Source organism: Mobula birostris, chromosome 6, assembly GCF_030028105.1.
Source record: "Mobula birostris isolate sMobBir1 chromosome 6, sMobBir1.hap1, whole genome shotgun sequence".
Classification (NCBI taxonomy): Eukaryota; Metazoa; Chordata; class Chondrichthyes; order Myliobatiformes; family Myliobatidae; genus Mobula; species Mobula birostris.
In genome coordinates, this window is record NC_092375.1 from 143,652,872 (window position 1) to 143,672,378 (window position 19,507).

The window sequence follows — 19,507 nt, forward strand, 5'->3', positions numbered from 1 at the left end:
GATCCATCTATCGGCGCATTGCAAACTCAGATAATCTGTTTTTCATGAAGGAGAAAATGTTGCCCATGTTCGTAGGTATAATGAAGAAGATGAACAGTGATCAAGGAGACAAACCAGAAGGACTGACAATACAGATGGATGTCAGCAGCTCAAAGTTGCTGAGAAAATAAGGGTCACAGTTGTGCAGATATTAGCTGTAATTTTCCAGTCCTTCTTGGGCACTGTGGTGTTGCAAAGGACTAGAAGTTCGTAAACATTACCTGCATGTTCATGTAAATACAATCCAATTACTACTTCAGGTGTGGGAAAGATGCTGAAAACAATAATCTGATCTAAGTAATAATCACCTGAACAAGCATGGATTAACAGAGGAAAATCAGAATAAATTTGTTAAGTTTGATTTGCAAGCATCATGGAATTTCTGATAAAGGTACAGAAGGTTTGTAAGAACAAAAGACTTTAAAAGGTACGAAACATGATGACACATTACTAGGAAGTCAGATATATTTAAGCCCATAGGAATAAAAGGGTCAGCAATGACATGGATATGACATTTGTTCAGGCACAAGAAATGTGGACTGATATGACAAACTGGAATTATTCTCTTTTGTGCAGACAGCATTTTGAGTTAATTTGACGGGTGTCTTCAAAGTAAAGGATTCTAGGAAGAGCAAAAAAAATGAACTGAATTGAGAATTGAGAAACAAGTTTGAATTAATTGTGTGCCTGAACAGATCTGGAAGCAGACTTTATCGCTCCTTTTCAAAAGGGAATTGATATGGCCATGTGGAAAAGATTTGGATATGGGGAGATGAGTGTGTGGTATTGACAAAAAGTTTAATGGATCAAATGGCTTCATTTTGAACTCTAAGGACTCTAGTTCTATAACGGTTGAGGACTCAATGTGTTTTACGTACAGCAGAGAAAAATTGCAGACTCCAAACTCAGCGACAGCAAATCACTTAAGTATGTTGAAGGCCATTTAGGACTTTCTGAATGAATTGGTGCTGGTAACAAAGAATAATTGATAGGACAGGCTAGCAGTTGGATCAGTCAACTGTTTAAACCTGTATTTCATGTGCCTATTTGACAGGCAGTAGAAAAATGTCATTTCTTCCAGTTCGTGAACATAGAAAAGTATAAAACTATAGATTTATGTAAAAACTATAAGACGGAGGGATATTTACTTTTCATATTTTTTTTCTTTATAGCAAAGGAGCTCAACCAGTGACACAAAAAGAGGTCTTGTAGGCCATGTATTTTCCAGTGGCCCAATCGAATCAGGAGAGAGAGCGAAGGCAACTCACGGGTCTGTGAACGAGATTTTAAAAAGGAGCATTCCCCTGCTCTCTGAGTTTTCCGACAGTCCGAACAAACTGTGATTCTTTAGCAAGGGCAAATAAAAATAAAGCAGGAACAAGGGGAGCAGCTATTCTGTGAGCAGACCAGTGTTAGAGTGGGGAGGCTTGGGTGAGGTACATATCTGATAAGTTTCCTCTTCTTCATTCTTTATACTTTTTTGCTAGTACATAGTTAGAGCTGTGAGAATGTCTCCAGGGGCTGTATTATGTTCTTTGTGTGAGATGTGGGAATTCTGAGAGACCTCTAGAGTCCCAGCTAACCACATATACACTCGGTGCACCAAGCTGCAGCTCCTCAGAGAACATGTTAATGGAACATAGAACATAGAATAGTACAGCACAGTACAGGCCCTTCGGCCCACAATGTTGTGCCAACCTTCAAACCCTGCCTCCCATATAACCCCCCACCTTAAATTCCTCTATATACCTGTCTAGTAGTCTCTTAAACTTCACTAGTGTACCTGCCTCCACCACTGACTCAGGCAGTGCATTCCACGCACCAACCACTCTCTGAGTAAAAAACCTTCCTCTAATATCCCCCTTGAACTTCCCACCCCTTACTTTAAAGACATGTCCTCTTGTATTGAGCAGTGGTGCCCTGGGGAAGAGGCGCTGGCTATCCACTCTATCTATTCCTCTTATTATCTTGTGCGCCTCTATCATGTCTCCTCTCATCCTCCTTCTCTCCAAAGAGTAAAGCCCTAGCTCCCTTAATCTTGATCATAATCCATACGCTCTAAACCAGGCAGCATCCTGGTAAATCTCCTCTGCACCCTTTCCAATGCTTCCACATCCTTCCTATAGTGAGGCGACCAGAACTGGACACAATACTCCAAGTGTGGCCTAATCAGAGTTTTATAGAGCTACATCATTACATCGTGACTCTTAAACTCTATCCCTCGACTTATGAAAGCTAACACCCCATAGGCTTTCTTAACTACCCTATCTACCTGTGAGGCAACTTTCAGGGATCTGTGGACATGTACCCCCAGATCCCTCTGCTCCTCCACACTACCAAGTATCCTGCCATTTACTTTGTACTCTGCCTTGGAGTTTGTCCTTCCAAAGTGTACCAGCTCACACTCACACTTCTCTGGGTTGAACTCCATCTGCCACTTCTCAGCCCACTTCTGCATGCTATCAATGTCTTTCTGCAATCTTTGACAATCCTCTACACTATCTACAACACTACCAACCTTTGTGTCGTCTGCAAACTTGCCAACCCACCCTTCTACCCCCACATCCAGGTCGTTAATAAAAATCACGAAAAGTAGAGGTCCCAAAACAGATCCTTGTGGGACACCACTCATCACAATCCTCCAATCTGAATGTACTCCCTCCACCACGACCCTCTGCCTTCTGCAGGCAAGCCAATTCTGAATCCACCTGGCCAAACCTCCCTGGATCCCATGCCTTCTGATTTTCTGAATAAGCCTACCATGTGGAACCTTGTCAAATGCCTTACTAAAATCCATATAGATCACATCCACTGCACTACCCTCATCTATATGCCTGGTCACCTCCTCAATCAGGCTTGTTAGACACGATCTGCCCTTCACAAAGCCATGCTGACTGTCCCTGATCAGACTATGATTCTCTAAATGCCCAGAGATCCTATCTCTAAGAAACTTTTCCAACAGCTTTCCCACCACAGATATAAGGCTCACTGGTCTATAATTACCTGGACTATCCCTACTACCTTTTTTGAACAAGGGGACAACATTCACCTCCCTCCAATCCTCCGGTACCATTCCCTTGGACAACGAGGACATAAAGATCCTAGCCAGAGGCTCAGCAATCTCTTCACTCGCCTTGTGGAGCAGCCTGGGGAATATTCCGTCAGGCCCCGGGAACTTATCTGTCCTAATGTATTTTAACAACTCCAACACCTCCTCTCCCTTAATATCAACATGCTCCAGAACATCAACCTCACTCATATTGTCCTCACCATCATCAAGTTCCCTCTCATTGGTGAATACCGAAGAGAAGTATTCATTGAGGACCTCGCTCACTTCCACAGCCTCCAGGCACATCTTTCCACTTTTATCTCTAATCGGTCCTACCTTCACTCCTCTCATCCTTTTGTTCTTCACATAATTGAAGAATGCCTTGGGGTTTTCCTTTACCCTACTCGCCAAGGCTTTCTCATGCTCCCTTCTTGCTCTTCTCAGCCCCTTCTTAAGCTCCTTTCTTGCTTCCCTATATTCCTCAATAGATCTATCTGATCCCTGCTTCCTAAACCTCATGTATGCTGCCTTCTTCCACCTGACTAGATTTTCCACCTCACTTGTCACCCATGGTTCCTTCACCCTACCATTCTTTATCTTCCTCACCGGGACATATTTATCGCTAACATCCTGCAAGAGATCTCTAAACATCGACCACATATCCATAGTACATTTCCCTGCAAAAACATCATCCCAATTCACACTCACAAGTTCTAGCCTTATAGCCTCATAATTTGCCCTTCCCCAATTAAAAATTTTCCTGTCCTCTCTGATTCTATCCTTTTCCATGATAATGCTAAAGGCCAGGGAGCAGTGGTCACTGTCCCCCAGATGCTCACCCACTGAGAGATCTGTGACCTGACCCGGTTCATTACCTAGTACTAGATCTAGTATGGCATTCCTCCTAGTCAGCCTGTCCACATACTGCGACAGGAATCCATCCTGGACACACTTAACAAACTCTGCCCCATCTAAACCCTTGGAACTAATCAGGTGCCAATCAACATTAGGGAAGTTAAAGTCAGCCATGATAACAACCCTGTTATTTTTGCACCTTTCCAAAATCTGCCTCCCAATCTGCTCCTCTGTATCTCTGCTGCTACCAGGGGGCCTATAGAATACCCCCAATAGAGTAACTGCTCCCTTCCTGTTCCTGACTTCCACCCATACTGACTCAAAAGAGGATCCTGCTACATTACCCACCCTTTCTGCAGCTGTAATAGTATCCCTGACCAGTAATGCCACCCCTCCTCCCCTTTTTCCACCCTCTCTATCCCTTTTAAAGCACTGAAATCCAGGAATATTGAGAATCCATTCCTGCCCTGGTGCCAGCCAGGTCTCTGTAATGGCCACTACATCATAATTCCGTGTATGTATCCAAGCTCTCAGTTCATCACCTTTGTTCCTGATGCTTCTTGCATTGAGGTACACACATTTCAGCCCTTCTACCTTACTGTCTTTACACCATTTTTTCTGCTTCTCTTTCCTCAAAGCCTCTCTATATGTTAGACCTGGCTTTACTCCATGCATTTCTTTCACTGCTCTATCGCTCTGGGTCCCATTCCCCTTGCAAATTAGTTTAAACTCTCCCGAACCATGCCAGCGAACCTATCTGCTAGGATATTGCTCCCCCTCGAGTTCAGGTGCAACCCACCCAATCTGTACAGGTCCCACCTTCCCCAGAAGAGATCCTAATGATCCAAAAACCTAAAACCCTGCTCCCTGCACCAACTTCTCAGCCATGCATTCAACTGCCATGTCCTCCAATTCTTACCATCACTGTCGTGTAGCTCTGGCAGCAATCCTGAGAACGCCACTCTTGAGGTCCTGTTCTTCAGCCTTCTGCCCAGTTCCCGAAATTCACCCTTCAGGACCTCATCCTTCTTCCTGCCTATGTCGTTGGTCCCAACATGTATCACGACTTCTGGTTACTTTCCCTCTCGTACCAGGATGTCCTGCACCCGATCAGAGACATCATGGACCCTGGCACCCGGGAGGCAACAAACTATGCAGGTGTCCTTCTCATGTCCACAAAATCTCCTGTCTGCTCCCCTGACTATAGAGTCTCGAATGACGACAGCTCTCCTCTTCTCCATCCCACCCTTCCACACCACAGGGTCAGACTCAGTGCCGGACGCCCTGCCACCGTGGCTCACACCTGGTCGGTCGTCCCCTCAACAGTATCCAGGAAGGTATACTTATTATTCAGGAGAATGGCTACAGGGGTGCTCTGCACTACCTGTCTGCTCACCTTCGCTTTCCCCCCTCTGACTGTCACCCAATGACCTGCTTCCGACAGCCTAGGTGTGACTACCTCCCTGTAGCCCTCATCTATGACTGCCTCATTCTCCCTTATGAGTCGAAGGTCATCCAGCTGCTGCTCCAGATTCCTTACACGGTCTTCCAGATCGCCCAGCCATATGCACTTCTGGCAGATGTGACTCTGCGGGAGAGGGGCGTTCCCCCAAGGCTGCCACATCTCACATGAGAGGCACATCACCGTCTCAGTGTTTGAATGTTAAGGAACTGGAGCTGCAGCTTGATGGCCTCTGGCTCATATGGAAACCTGAGGAGGCAATAGATAGGAGCTACAGGAAGTAGTCATTCCTAAGTTGTCAAGGCAGGTACCTGGGTGATTGTCAGGAGAAAGAAAAGAAATGGGCAGCCAGTGCAGAGTACACCCTTGGTTGTTTCCCTCAATGAACCATTTTGGATACCGTTAAGGGGATGACCTACCAAAAGGAAGCCTCAGAGCCCAAGTCTTTGGGACTGAGTCTTATGGCTCAGAAGGGAAGTGGGGAAAAGAGGACTGCAGTAGTGACAGAGGATTCCATAGTTAGAATATAGACACGAGATTTTGCGGCCATGATAGAGACACCAGTATGGTCTGTTACCTTCCAGGGATATCGTGAATCGGGTCTATGGCATACAAAAGCCAGAGGGTGAGCAGCCAGAAGTCTTGGTACATATTGGCACCAGTGACATAGGTAGGAAAAGGGAGGCAGTCCTGAAGAGAGAACTTAGGGAGCAAGACAGAAAGTTGAAAAGCAGGATCACCAGGGTAGTCATCTCTGGACTGCTTCCGATGAGGGTACGAAAAGGATGATTTAGCAGCAGGCAGGATTTCAGATTTCTGGATCATTAGGATCTCTTCTGGAAAAGGTATGACCTGTACAAAATGGACAGGTTACACCGTACCTGAGGGGGACCAATACCCCTGTGAACAGGTTTGCTAAAACTGTTGGGGAGGTGGGAAGCAGAGTGATAGAGCTGAGGATGGAGTAGATGGTACACAATCAGAGGCAGAGTGTAGTGAGAATTGCAGTCAGTGTGGATGTGTTGCAGTGTAATGGGGAATAAATCAAAAAATGTGACAAATACAGCACTAAAAGTTTTGTATTTGAATTCACGCAGCATAGTAAATAAGGTAGATTATCGTGTAGCACAGTTAGAAATTTGCTTGTAGGTATGACAATGTGGGCATCACTGAGTCGTGGCTGAAACAAGATTATAGATGAGCATAGATTTTGTATCAAAAGGACAGGCAGGCAGGCAGAGAGGGTGGTGTGGCTTTGTTGGTAAAAATTTAAATCAAATCCGTAGAAAGAGGTGACATGTGATTGGAGGATTTAGAATCGCTGTGGGTAGAGTTAAAAAAAACTGCAAGTGTAAAAAGACCCTAATGGGAGTGACCAGGACATTAGCCACGAATGACAGCAGGAGAAAGAAAATGCATGTCAAAAGGACAATGTTACAATAGCCATAAGAGATTTCAATATGCAGGTATATTGGGTAAATCAGGTTGGGGCTGATTTTGGATACCAAGGGAGAGAAATTGTAGAATGCCTAGGAGATGGCTTTTTAAGAGAACTTTGTGTTTGAGCTCACTAAGGGATCAGCTATTCTGGATTTGGTGTTGTGTAATGAACCAGGTTTGATTAGGGAGCTTAAGGTAAAGGAACCTTTAGGAAAGAGTGGTCATAATAGGATAGAATTCACCCACAATTTGAGAAGGAGAAGCTAAAGTCAAATGTATTAGTACTACAGTAGAATAAAGGGAATTACAGAAGCATGATAGCAGAGCTGGCCAAAGTAGATTGGAAGGTGACACTAGCAGGGATGACTGCAGAGCAGCAATGGCTGGAGTTTCTTGGAGCAATTTGGAATGTGTCGAATAGATTCATCACAAAGAAAAACTATTCCAAAGACCGGATGAGAGAATCGTGACTGATCAGGGAAGTCAAAGCCAACATAAAAGCCAAAAGGAGGGCATGTAAAAGAGCAAAAATTAGTGGGAAGTTAGAGGATTAGGAAGCTTTTCAAAACCAGCAGTAGACAACTAAAAAAGCCAAAAGGAGGGAAAAGATGAAATATGAAGTTAAGCTAGCCAATAATATCAAAGAAGATACCTAAAGACTTTTCAGATATATAAACAGAAAGATGAGAGTAGATAATGACTGGAAAATGATGCTGCAGAGGTAGTTAAAGTCAAAGTCAAAGTAAGTTTTATTATCGAAGTACATATATACAACCCTGAGATTCATTTTCCCGTGAGCATATTCAGCAAATCTATGAAATAGTAAATTTAACAGGATTAATGAAAGATCAACCACAGTGCAGAAGACAACAGACTGTGCAAATGCAAATATAAATAAATAGCAATAAATAACAAGAACATGTGATAATGAGATAAAGAGTTCTTAAAGTGAGATCATTGGTTGTGGGAACAGCTTGAAGATGGAGCAAGTGAGTGTAGTTATCCCCTTTTATTCAAGAGCTTGATGATTGAGGGGTAATAATTGTACTTGAACCTGAGTACTGAGGTTCTTGTACCTTCTACCTGATGGCATCAGTGAGAAGAGAGCATGGCCTGGGTGGTGGGGATCTTTGATGATGGATGCTGCTTTCCTCTGACTGCATTTCATGTAGATGTACACAATGGTTGGGATGGTTCTCGGCCTTTACTTCCTTGAATTTAGAAGATTTCATTGAAACTGATTGAGTCAAAAGGTGTAGATAGAATGGCTGTGGAGAGCAGGTTTCCTATAATGGGAGAGTCTAGGTCCAGAGGGCACAAACTCAGAAATTTAGAACAGAAATGAGAAGGAATTTAGTTTGCAAGAGAATGGTGAAGATGTAGACTAAGTTGCGACAGGTGACTGTGGAGGACAGGTCATTGAGTATACTTAAGGTTCGAGTTGGATAGATTCTGCAAAGTCAGGGTGTGAAAGGTTACAGGGAGAAGATAGGAAAATGTGATTGAGAGGGAAACGGGTCAGCCAAGATCAAATGGCAGAGCAGATAGCTGAAAGGCCAAATTCTGCTCCTATGTCTTATGATCTTATGGTATTTCTGTGGCTGAATGCTACACTGAGCTTGGGCTGAACTTGCTGCCAACCCTTGAAAGTGCATTTACCAATTATGGACTCATGTTGGGAGAGGGAATTGGAAATCGTGGACAAGCCGCACACAAGTCTCCAATTATAATGTTTGGAACATCACAAGGAGCACACCCAGCATTAAGTGTGTGCCCTTTCATGTCAGAAGTGGAAATCATCCCAAAGCCACAGATCCTCATATCTTAAGATTTCTGTTATCAGTATGATGATATTTTCATGTATCATGCCTGCAGGGTAAACAATGCATACACTTGAGGTTTCGGAACTGACATTAAATGTGCGCTGCTAGGAAATGGCACAGTGAGTGTACTTTGTGGGACTTGGCTCTAATATCGCACTTGGGACCTTAATGAGCCTTTTGCACAATGTCTGTGCATAAGCTGCAAATATTAACTATTCTAGTGGGCTGCATTCCGAGGAGGGGCAAGCCCTTCAGGGTGGCTTCAAGACTCAAGGTGCAACCAGCTCCACTCTGCACTTTAGCATACTTAAATATTGGTAGAATGCAATGTGTCTTGCAGCAAATATGTCAAAATAATGAGTGTTCATTTTACTGAATAGTTGGTACATGTTTTGGTATTTGCCTAGCATACATTATATGGCTATATAGTCTATGAATTTTACACCTAGAGACTAAGGTGGTGATTAACATTGTAATAAAGTTGTTTGTTAACTTTGTTTCTTGTTGTATTTAATCACTTTCTCCATGATGTCATCAGCTACTTAAACAAAGCTAATGGTCTGCAAAGACTGATTATAAAAACAGGAAGATATTGCAGCCCTCTGGGGGGAGGGAGAAAAAAAAAAGATAAATTTAACTATATAGTTGCCAGCATCTGTATTTCCTCATGTACTCTAACACTAACAGATTAATTTCTGCTCTGACCATGTTATGATCAGCATTGTCACTGAGAGCTGACGAATACATACAGTAGCTTTTCATGGAGCTACAGTGTAGGTATACAATTCATAAAAGTTTCTTACAAAAAGATCTGTGGTGTGGAACTAGCATATATATAGTACCTTTTTTTTCTCCAAAGAACCCCACAGGCACCATCACAGGTAATGAACTACAATTAATATCTAGTCACTGCTCTGTAGGTGAACATAATGGTCAATTTTCATTAATATTTTTTGGTGACAGTAATAGATTCATTAAGTATCCAAATAGGGCAGCATTTTAGAATGTATTGGCTTGCACAATAGCTCTTAAGTTTAAATTAGTACCAAGGTATCCCTGGTGACAACAGTGGATAGTACCATTCAGAATGAAGTGAAGAGGGAGGAACAGCTTACCGAATGGCTAGAGCAGCATTGTCCTAATTTATGACATACAAGTTATTTCTGCGGAATAGTTCTGTTACCTACTTTTCCCATTTCCTCTCTTACTTCCCACAATTTTGTGCGTGTGCTGTTCCTTTGTGTACCGCAAGTATCGCTTCCAAGCAGCCAACCATCATATCAGACATATTCCGTGACTGTTGGCTTGAAGCTTATGGATGGAATTTGTAATCTCGTTCATATTAACTTTATCCTTCCATCATCTGAAATGTGACCTTCTGTACAACAAATCATTGGATGCATTAGTTGCAAAAAAGTATGATGAATCTTTATTTGAGCTATGTTCCCTAATCTTGGATCTGCACTTGCTCACTTTAATGCGATTATAATTTAAATCTTCTAACCTAACTACCTAAGTAGGACACACATCAAAGTTGCTGGTGAACGCAGCAGGCCAGGCAGCATCTCTAGGAAGAGGTACAGTCGACGTTTCAGGCCGAGACCCTTCGTCAGGACTAACTGAAGGAAGAGTGAGTAAGAGATTTGAAAGTGGGAGGGGGAGGGGGAGGAATGGAGCCAAGAGCTGGACAGGTGATTGGCAAAGGGGATACGAGAGGATCATGGGATAGGAGGTCCGGGGAGAAAGACGGGGGTGGGGGGGGGAGCCAGAGGATGGGCAAGGAGTATAGTCAGAGGGACAGAGGGAGAAAAAGGAGAGTGAGAGAAAGAATGTGTGTATAAAAATAAATAACAGATGGGGTATGAGGGGGAGGTGGGGCATTAGTAGAAGTCAGAGAAGTTGATGTTCATGCCATCAGGTTAGAGGCTACCCAGACGGAATATAAGGTGTTGTTCCTCCAGCCTGAGTGTGGCTTCATCTTTACAGTAGAGGAGGCCGTGGATAGACATATCAGAATGGGAATGGGATGTGGATGCCCCACCTCCTCCTCGTAATGAACATCGACTTCTCTAACTTCCGCTAATGCCCCACCTCCCCCTCGGACCCCATCCGTTATTTATTTTTATACACACATTCTTTCTCTCACTCTCCTTTTTCTCCCTCTGTCCCTCTGACTATACCCCTTGCCCATCCTCTGGGTTTCCCCCCACCGCTCGTCTTTCTTCCCAGACCTCCTGTCCCAGGATCCTCTCGTATCCCTTTTGCCAATCACCTGTCCAGCTCTTGGCTCCATCCCTCCCCCTCCTGTCTTCTCCTATCATTTTGGATCTCCTCCTCCCCCTCCAACTTTCAAATCCCTTACTAACTCTTCCTTCAGTTAGTCCTGACGGAGGGTCTCGGCCTGAAACGTCGACTGCACCTCTTCCTAGAGATGCTGCCTGGCCTGCTGCGTTCACCAGCAACTTTGATGTGTGTTGCTTGAAATTCCAGCATCTGCAGAATTCCTGTTGTTTACCTAAGTAGGACACTCATATTGATACAATGAATTCTCTTTTTTGCATTCAATGAATAGAATTCAAAAAATTAATAGCTAACAGTAAACTCCAATAAGTTGAAGTATAGAAAATGTGTTTGGGATATCTTAATTGCAGAGCAACAAGTCTGTACCTGCTTCAAACATTGAAATGCAAACATCCCTTCTGTAAACACTATTGAAATCTCCACATTTATAATCACTACTCCCTTTGCAATTTTGAAAATGTTTGTCTGATTAATAGCTTAAAAGTTAAAATGAAATCTTGACCTTGTCTGTTAACATGATGCACATATATTAATGCAGGGAGGTGGACTTCCTTCTACCAGCTGTGGTCTCTATTGTGGTCTGTTAGTTCATCTACAAAATAGAGCAGATTGGAGAGATCTATGTCGAATAATAATCTCAGCAGCAAAAACTGAAAATGCTGGAAAATCCCAGGGCAGACAGCATCCACGGAAAAAGTAAAAAATAAAGTTTCAGGTTAAAGATGCTGGATCGGAATGCAGAAATTGACATTCAGTTCATCATTAGCATGTGGATTCAAACAAGATTTCAATGGTGAAAGAATAGGGTGTTTCCATGGCAGCATGTACTGTATGTCTGTTTGGTTAGACAAGGCCTGACTGATATACAAATCAGATAGTCACTTCTGATTAATGAAGAACTGCATTGAAAGCTGTCTGAAAGAACACAGTGATGTGTGCCAACAATGGACATTTCAGATGAAGGGGGTCAGATAACAGCAAAGGAAATGACCCTTCCTTGGAGTATTTAAGATGATTCTGATCTCATGATCTCTCTGCACTGTGATGGTCCTTGCAGCACACAATTCATTTAATTCATCTCCAATTTTAGAAGTTTGAAATTCTATCTTTAGCTGGCAGAGCTGCTGCCATGGTTGACTAAGGCTCAATTTTTCCCTTCTGTTCTCCCTCTCCACACCACTGAAAAATGGCAAAAATCTCATCCTGGTACCTCCTCTGTTTAACAGAGCTGTGAACATGAACAGAGTGAAATAGAAACCGAGTCTTGGTCCAACTCCCATCTTGTTGCACTGATCATCAATGCACCCACATTCTGAACTGCATCATGTCACCGTATGTTCACTTCTGTCTTAAATCAAAGAATGCAGAATAAGTTAAAACCTTTAAATTATGATTAACATTGTGCATTGTTTCACAGCCCTTCTTACAACACAAGCAAGTGTGTAAAAGTACATGGTGTGCACACAGCTTAATGATGGTGGAAGCAAAGCTCTTGAATGTTAATAGCAACAGATAGGTCGAGCACTGAGAAGACAAAAAGATTTCCTAACTCTCCAATTGGCTCCAAAGTTTCTTGCATTTTACCATTTCTTTTCACATCATAGATCTCCAGGTTTAAATTATCACATTATTTGGGGACAAAACTTCAGCATTTGAGGTAATGTTAAACAAATTCTCATCATTTCAATTTTAATTTTTCAGGTTTCCTTCATCATTTCTCCTTCACATTCCCAGCCCTACATTTTCCCAATATCCAGGGAGATAATTTCCATTCAATTCATTATCAATGAGACAGGCAGATGCCTTGTCATTACTTCATCTGTCAGAGGATGAAGGAAGGGACTGGTATCTTCTATGTGACAGTAAGGTCTAGGGCCGCTACCTGAAGCAATTTCAGCAGCAACCTTAAATGCGCCTCCCAAAATCAGAGCACCTCTGATTTGTCCTTTAAATTTATTCTGACATTCGAAGATCTGACAACATCCAACGTATACAAATAAGAATTAATACTTGTACGTCTGCTGCAATTGAGCATTTTGATATCTCAAGCAAATACAGCTGTTGGTGTGGTGTGCCTGCTTAAGGTATGTAAAACTAAATTTCTTTGATTTTACCAAAATAAACCTCATGAACAGATTTAAGGCAGGACCAAGAAAAAGAAGAGACCTTGGTTGTCAATTTTCCTTTATTTCTTTCTGATAGTACCTGAATTCTGTTTGGTTTTCCCACTCTCTTGATTTTACTTTGGAATGTAGAAGCTTTCCATGATTAGGAAATCAAATTAAAAAATATAACAAAAACATCAGAATGTAAAACTTTACTCAATTCATTGAATCTCATCCATCTCTTTCCTTAAATCACCCTTCATGCAATTCAGTTTGACCTGCACTAATTCTATTTTTATTTTTAAACCTTCCAAACCCCATTAGGGAGATTACTTCCAACATTTGTCACACTCAAAGTTTTCCCAATATAAATGGTGAAATGATTCTCTCCAGCTAACAGTTAACTCACCTGAACATTAATTTTCGGTTTTGTAAATGTCACATGGCCAAAACCCTGCTGATCTTTCCCATATAATTCTGGCAAAATCCCTCATTAAGATTCCAGTCTAGAGTCCAAATATTGTATATTTCTTGAAAATAACTATTGTATACAGAAAGGCAGGTCACTTTTCTCAAGCTACTATAAGGAAACTGATGGTATCTCTGCTTCCTGGCTCTGACACTGGCAGTGCATTTTAGTTGTGATAGGTTATTAATTTGTAGCATGCCACTGATATAGATGCATAATAGGTGTTTAATTAAAAACACATACAGTAATGAGGGCCAGTGATGTTAGTAGGACATTTATTCTATAGTAGGTCTGCTCTTTGCTTATTCATTTAAGAATCCAATTCATTTGAGAGGTATCACAAAATCAGAATCTATGTTAAAGTTTGATTTTATTTTTGTCCCACTCCAATTTTTCTCCCTTCCTGATGGCTCAGACTCCTTGTAGAGCAAAGGAAATCCTCTGGTACCTTGCCCGAGTGGCCATTTCTGTGTGAAAGTCCGGACATCAAACGCTGGTTCATGCAGAGTCTCGCCACCCACACTTGCTTGGCCACTCTTCACCAGGTGCCACCAGTTGAGCAATCAGGAGCGGGAGGCTATGCTGATTTTCCGCCCCTCCCTAGCCCAGGGTGCTGAGGCCAATTGTTGCACCCTTACTGGATCCCTGGCTGAGATCAGCTAACTCAACACAGACCAATGGATCAAATCTGGGATCTTTCTGGTCTGTATAGTTCAGTCTCTTAATAAATCGTGCCCTTAACGACTGAACCATCAGGGAACATGTGCATATGTTTTTCCCTTCCATTTAAAAAAAATTGAGTAGGGTAAGCAAAGGAGCAGTGTTACCAGCTAACTCTTTACCTGTAGTGTCTTTTATTATCCCATCAGATAATAGGTGCGCTGCAGCCATGTGCAGACTCATCACTAAGTCGTTTACAATGCCCTCGAGTGCGGCAAAGTCATCGAGGTGGTAAACAAACCTCTCGTGAGGTGCACTCGCAATCTCCTTTAGTTCCCATTCAACTGCTTGCTGAACTCCAATAGCAAAAATTAAGGCATTGGCTGACTTAAGTGACTCAGACGCGGGGATTACGTCATCCTGAGAGCGTCCGTCTGTTAAAACTATTACAATCTGTGGCACGCCTTCATCCGCTCTACTCCCGTTGGCTTTAGTGAGCTGCTCCTTGATTAGATACTCTAGAGCTAGTCCAGTTTTTGTGCCACCCCCCTTATAAGACATGTTCCATATGTGAAATAGGATGTCCTGCTTCGCAAAATATGTATTTAAATGGAATTCTGCTCGAGGCTTTTCAGTGTACTGCACCAGGCCAATACGAAATCTGTTTTCTCCAATATCAAAAGCCTTTATAACCCTGAACAGAAACTCCCGCACATATTGGAAATTTTCCTGGCCGATGCTCCAAGAGGCATCCACTAGAAAGACTATGTCAGCAGCAATTGTTCTGTCATCTTTAAGAAAGAAAAGCTGTTTAGCACTGTCTTAAATGTTGAGGCATTTATTTTCTAAACACTGACAATGTTATTCTGCACTGTTACAGAATGTTATTACAGATCTGTTTGATGTTTTCTTTGCAAGGTTAAACTGCCCAAGGTTTTGTGCTCAGTTCATCTCCTTCCAGCTCCGAAGCCCATGATCCCTCACCCTCCCTCCTTCCCACCTTTCTCCCACTCCCAAAATCTTAAATTCTCACCTTCCCTCCCCATCTTCCTCTAGTTCCCAAACTCTTGATCCCTCCCCTGTTTTCCCTCCCACACCTCCCAGCTAAGGGAGGAGGCAAGTGTGGAGGGTTTAGGTCGCTCCAAGGAATTCTTTGTTCTTGTGGAAGATTCCCCTGAAACCTTAATAATGTATGCCTTCAAACAATCAAATGTAAAGACAGATGAAATAAACAGAATTTTTATTATAAAATGGCCCTTCAGAAAAGCCTGCCTGAAAATTCCTTCCTCGTGTTTAGTGCTAAACACGTCATATTGTAGGACCTACATAGTATTCTGCCTCCAAAGTGTAGTTCATTGATCTCTGTGGATTAAATTTCATAAGCAGAGTATAAACTGACAATATGACCATATACTGTGTTCAACACTATCAACAAGGATGAATTTTGACTTTATCCCGTCTGGATATAGATCCAAAGGGTAGCAAAATTTAATGATAGGGGAGATGGAGAAACCTGCTCCCAGGTCTCCACTTGTAACTCTAAAAACAATCATTTTACAGTCTGGCCCCATATCAGCTTCTATAGCTTTTTCCCATCAAAAAAAGTGTGGCTAACAGCCTCCAGAACACATCTTCCCAGGGTGATGAGAACATAATTGAGAAGGAACAGAGGGGTGGGTAATGATGGTGGTGGTGGGGACAACTATTTATCCCAAGATATTCCCCACTTGTTTTACAATCCTTCTCCACTAAACATCATACCGGATCATTTCAAAATAAAATCATTGTCATCAAACATTCATTTAGCAGAAACTTAATTTGCATTGCAAAATATATTATTCTCATTTCCTGTTGTAACGTTGCCCATCAGCATTAAATTATCAAAAATAACAATTACTTCAAAGATTCTGGAAAAATAATAGGTTATATAGACTCGGGTTTAATGTCAACAGACATCAGCATTGGGATGGCTGACCACCGTAAAATGACCCTACTGAATCTTCGTAATTCTTACCGTTCTGTGCTTGAGTAAAGCAAATTAGGCTGAAGAGTGCCACTAAAGGCACTACACGCAGTTTGGTCATTTTTGCAACAATATGCTGGGCCTGTGACCTGTAATGGAAATGAACATAAGTCAGCAGGAAATAAAATTGCACCCGAATCAGATAAATCCTTTACATTTATAAATGTCCAAAGAAATCATTTACCATAAACATCCATTTAACAAACTTAGTTTGCATGGTAGAAATACTATTACCTTTTCCTGACATAACATTGTCCATCAGTGTTAATGAAGATACAAAATCATACTCACAGTATCCACAAATCATTATGTACCTCAGTGTGGGGAGGGGTGGGTAGTTAAAATATGAGCAATATGGAACAAATTCAGTCATTTGCAAATCGTAAATGAGCTTAATTAAAATAGCCATCAAAATTTTCTTTGCTTGAATATTATTCACTTAGTTTTGCAGAGAAGTCAAGAAGGGGTCAGTCCGAGCTGTGTATTGTCAGCTTTGTGAGATGGTCTGATAACACTTGCAACTTAAACTCTTCTTCCAGGACTCTGACAGTGATCTCATAAGAATTAAAGGTCAATATCCTGGGCAAAACTCAGGAGAAAAATCAGAGGTAAAAGGAAGTATTATTTCTTGCACATCCAGCTGTATAACCACCCAACTAGATGATCGAGGGTCTGATTTTCATTTGGGTGGGGGGATTATTAATCCAAAGAATTGACTTCGAGAGGATGCAGATGCTGAAATCTGGAATAACATCCGATTGCGTTGTAAAAGAATGAAATTCTTGGTCCTGGAATGACACTGCATGTTACTCAATAGGGATTAAAACTGGTTTGCTCTTAGGCCCGAGTGCTTGGATGTTCCACACAATCTCTCATGAAGACATCTAATCCAAGCTGGCAAGTTGTAAATATTCAGGCAGAATGAGAATCACAAGACATTACAATGACATTTCCACTTGGGTTAATAGCATGCCCATCCGTCAGATGAAATCTCAGTTATTGACACGAATAGATATTCCAAACAGATTCAATATGTCAGTTCTACTGAAGGGCTGCAAATCAAAAGCATTAACTGTTTTCTTTTCCTACAGAAGTAGCCTTAACCTGCTGGGTTACACTCAGTGTCCACTTTATTCTGTACACCTGCTCGTTCATGCAAATTTCTCATCAGCCTGTCTTGGGGCTGCAGTTCAATGTATAAAAACATGCAGACATAGTTAAGAAATTTAGTTGTTGTTCAGAGAAAGCATCAAAATGGGGAAGAAAAATGATCTAAGTGATTTTGACCGTGGAATGATCATTGGTGCCAGACGGGGTGGTTTGAGTATCTCAGAAACTGCTGATCGCCTGAGATTTTCACATTCAGCAGTCTCTTGAGTGTGCAGAGAACGGTGTGAGAAACAAAAATATATCCACTGAGCAGCAGTTCCATGGGCAAAAGTGCCTTGTTAGTGAGAGAGGTCAGAGGAGAATGATTGAATAATTCAAACTAACAGGAAGCTGACAGTAACTCAAATAATCACGAGTTACAACAGCGATAAGCAGAAGTGCATAACATGTTGAACCTTGAAGTGGATGGGCTACAACAGCAGCAGACCATGAACATACACTCACTTTCTACTTTATTAGGTACTCCTCACAAAGTGGCCACTGAGTGTTAATATATATTGAATGTCACTCTTTTGTTGGGAAAACAAGGTACTCCAATAAGCAAACAGTACTTCATCAAATCCTGAAGGAGACAGTAAAATGCTACATTAGTGCAGCCATTTTCTTAAAGGGAGGGAATAGCACAATCTTATTGAATGGCAGAGCAGGCTTGACGGGCCAGATGGCCTTCTCCTGCTCCTATTTCTTATGTGCTCATGTTCTTATGCACTGAAGCCAAGGAAAGTAAGTGGAAAAGTGGGCAAAATACAAAGTAAAACAAAAGGCATCTGACTCTGATGGCATACTATTGTTAAAAAAGTTTGGGTAAAAATTGAAGTTTTGGCCATAATGTTGTATGCATCTTTATTAGTGCCAGAAAATTAAAAGACCATTATTTCATGAACAACTGGAACAGCAAATCCAAAAACACACGAGATTCTGCAGATGCTGGAAAATTCAGAGTAACATACAGAAAATTCTGCAGGGACTCAGCCAGTCAGGTAGCATCTATGGAAACGAATAAAGAGTCGACATTTCAGGTCGAGGCTCTTCATGAGGATTTCTAAGTCCATAAAGCTGTAGGCCAAAGCCTGGTTCCTATAACCAAGCTAATACAAGACATGGAAACAGGAGTAGACCATATGACCCCTTGAGCTACCCAACAAACATAGCTGCTTTGTGCGGTTATCCAGCTTTCCAACCGATGACTATATCTTCTCATTCACTCGATATCTGAAAATTTACCAATGTCACACTTCAATTACTGAGTTAGAGAGTTCCAAGGATTCAAAACCCCTGGCAAAAAGAAAAAGAATGATGATCATTTAACCTAAGATTACATCTCATAATTTCAAACTTTACATTTCACAACATCTTCCCTATCTGTTCCTTTAAGAATCTTAGTTTTTATAGAGGTGTTTGCTGGTGATAAATTAACTGCCCACTTAGACAGGGAACTTTGCATTAAGGACGTTTTGTCTAACGAGCTCAATAAAGCTCTGAGGAAACAGCATGCATAAACAAAAGAATTTATTCCCACCAGAATACTGTATTGATAAATTAATGAAGAAAATGTGATAGCATGAATAGGAAGTTAGCTGCAGATTTCCCTTTAATTCCTAAGCAATCATCTGGTAGAGAAGATAGCACAACTATTATTGTTTTAAATTCTGTGCAGTTTCACAAAGGACAAGTGATGACAAAGGAAGAAAATGTCCTGAACAGAATAGTAACTGTTCATAAAACTGTGTGGAGTTTTCACTTTCTTCCTTCAGGTGCCTGGCTTTCCTCCCACATCTCAATCTCAAGCAGGTTGGCCACTGTGAATTGTCCCAGAGTGGAGTTGAACAGTGGAATCAACGGAGATGTGAAAGAAATGTGGGGGAAGAATAAAGGGAACACTGTAGGATTAGTGTAAATGGGTGGTTGGTGGTGAGCACCAACTCAGTGAGCTGTATGCCCTGTTTTTGCGCTATCTCTCTCTCTGTACGCCATATGCTATTTGTATTGGCAGGGTAGTTGGTAAGATTGCAGTTGTTGTCTTAAACTACAGCAAGACCTTCCAGAAGTGAGGTTTGGAAACACTTTTTTTACATATGCAGGCATGCGCACACACACACACACACAGTGAG

At 41.8% G+C, this 19,507-nt stretch overlaps 1 protein-coding gene across 4 annotated transcripts in view; it reads right to left on the reverse strand.

The window, feature by feature from the left end:
• LOC140199424 (collagen alpha-3(VI) chain-like) overlaps positions 1–19,507 on the reverse strand; it is a 196,715-nt gene that overhangs the window by 149,998 nt on the left and 27,210 nt on the right. For 3 of the 4 annotated variants that reach the window (XM_072261494.1, XM_072261495.1, XM_072261493.1), the window contains exons 2-3: positions 16,218–16,315; positions 14,386–14,994 (exon numbers count right to left, since the gene is read on the reverse strand). In XM_072261494.1, coding sequence (XP_072117595.1) covers positions 14,386–14,994; positions 16,218–16,287 — 679 coding nt within the window. In that variant the 5' untranslated portion in view covers positions 16,288–16,315. The remainder of the gene's footprint in view (positions 1–14,385; positions 14,995–16,217; positions 16,316–19,507) is intronic. The other variant, XM_072261496.1, reaches the window with a different exon arrangement.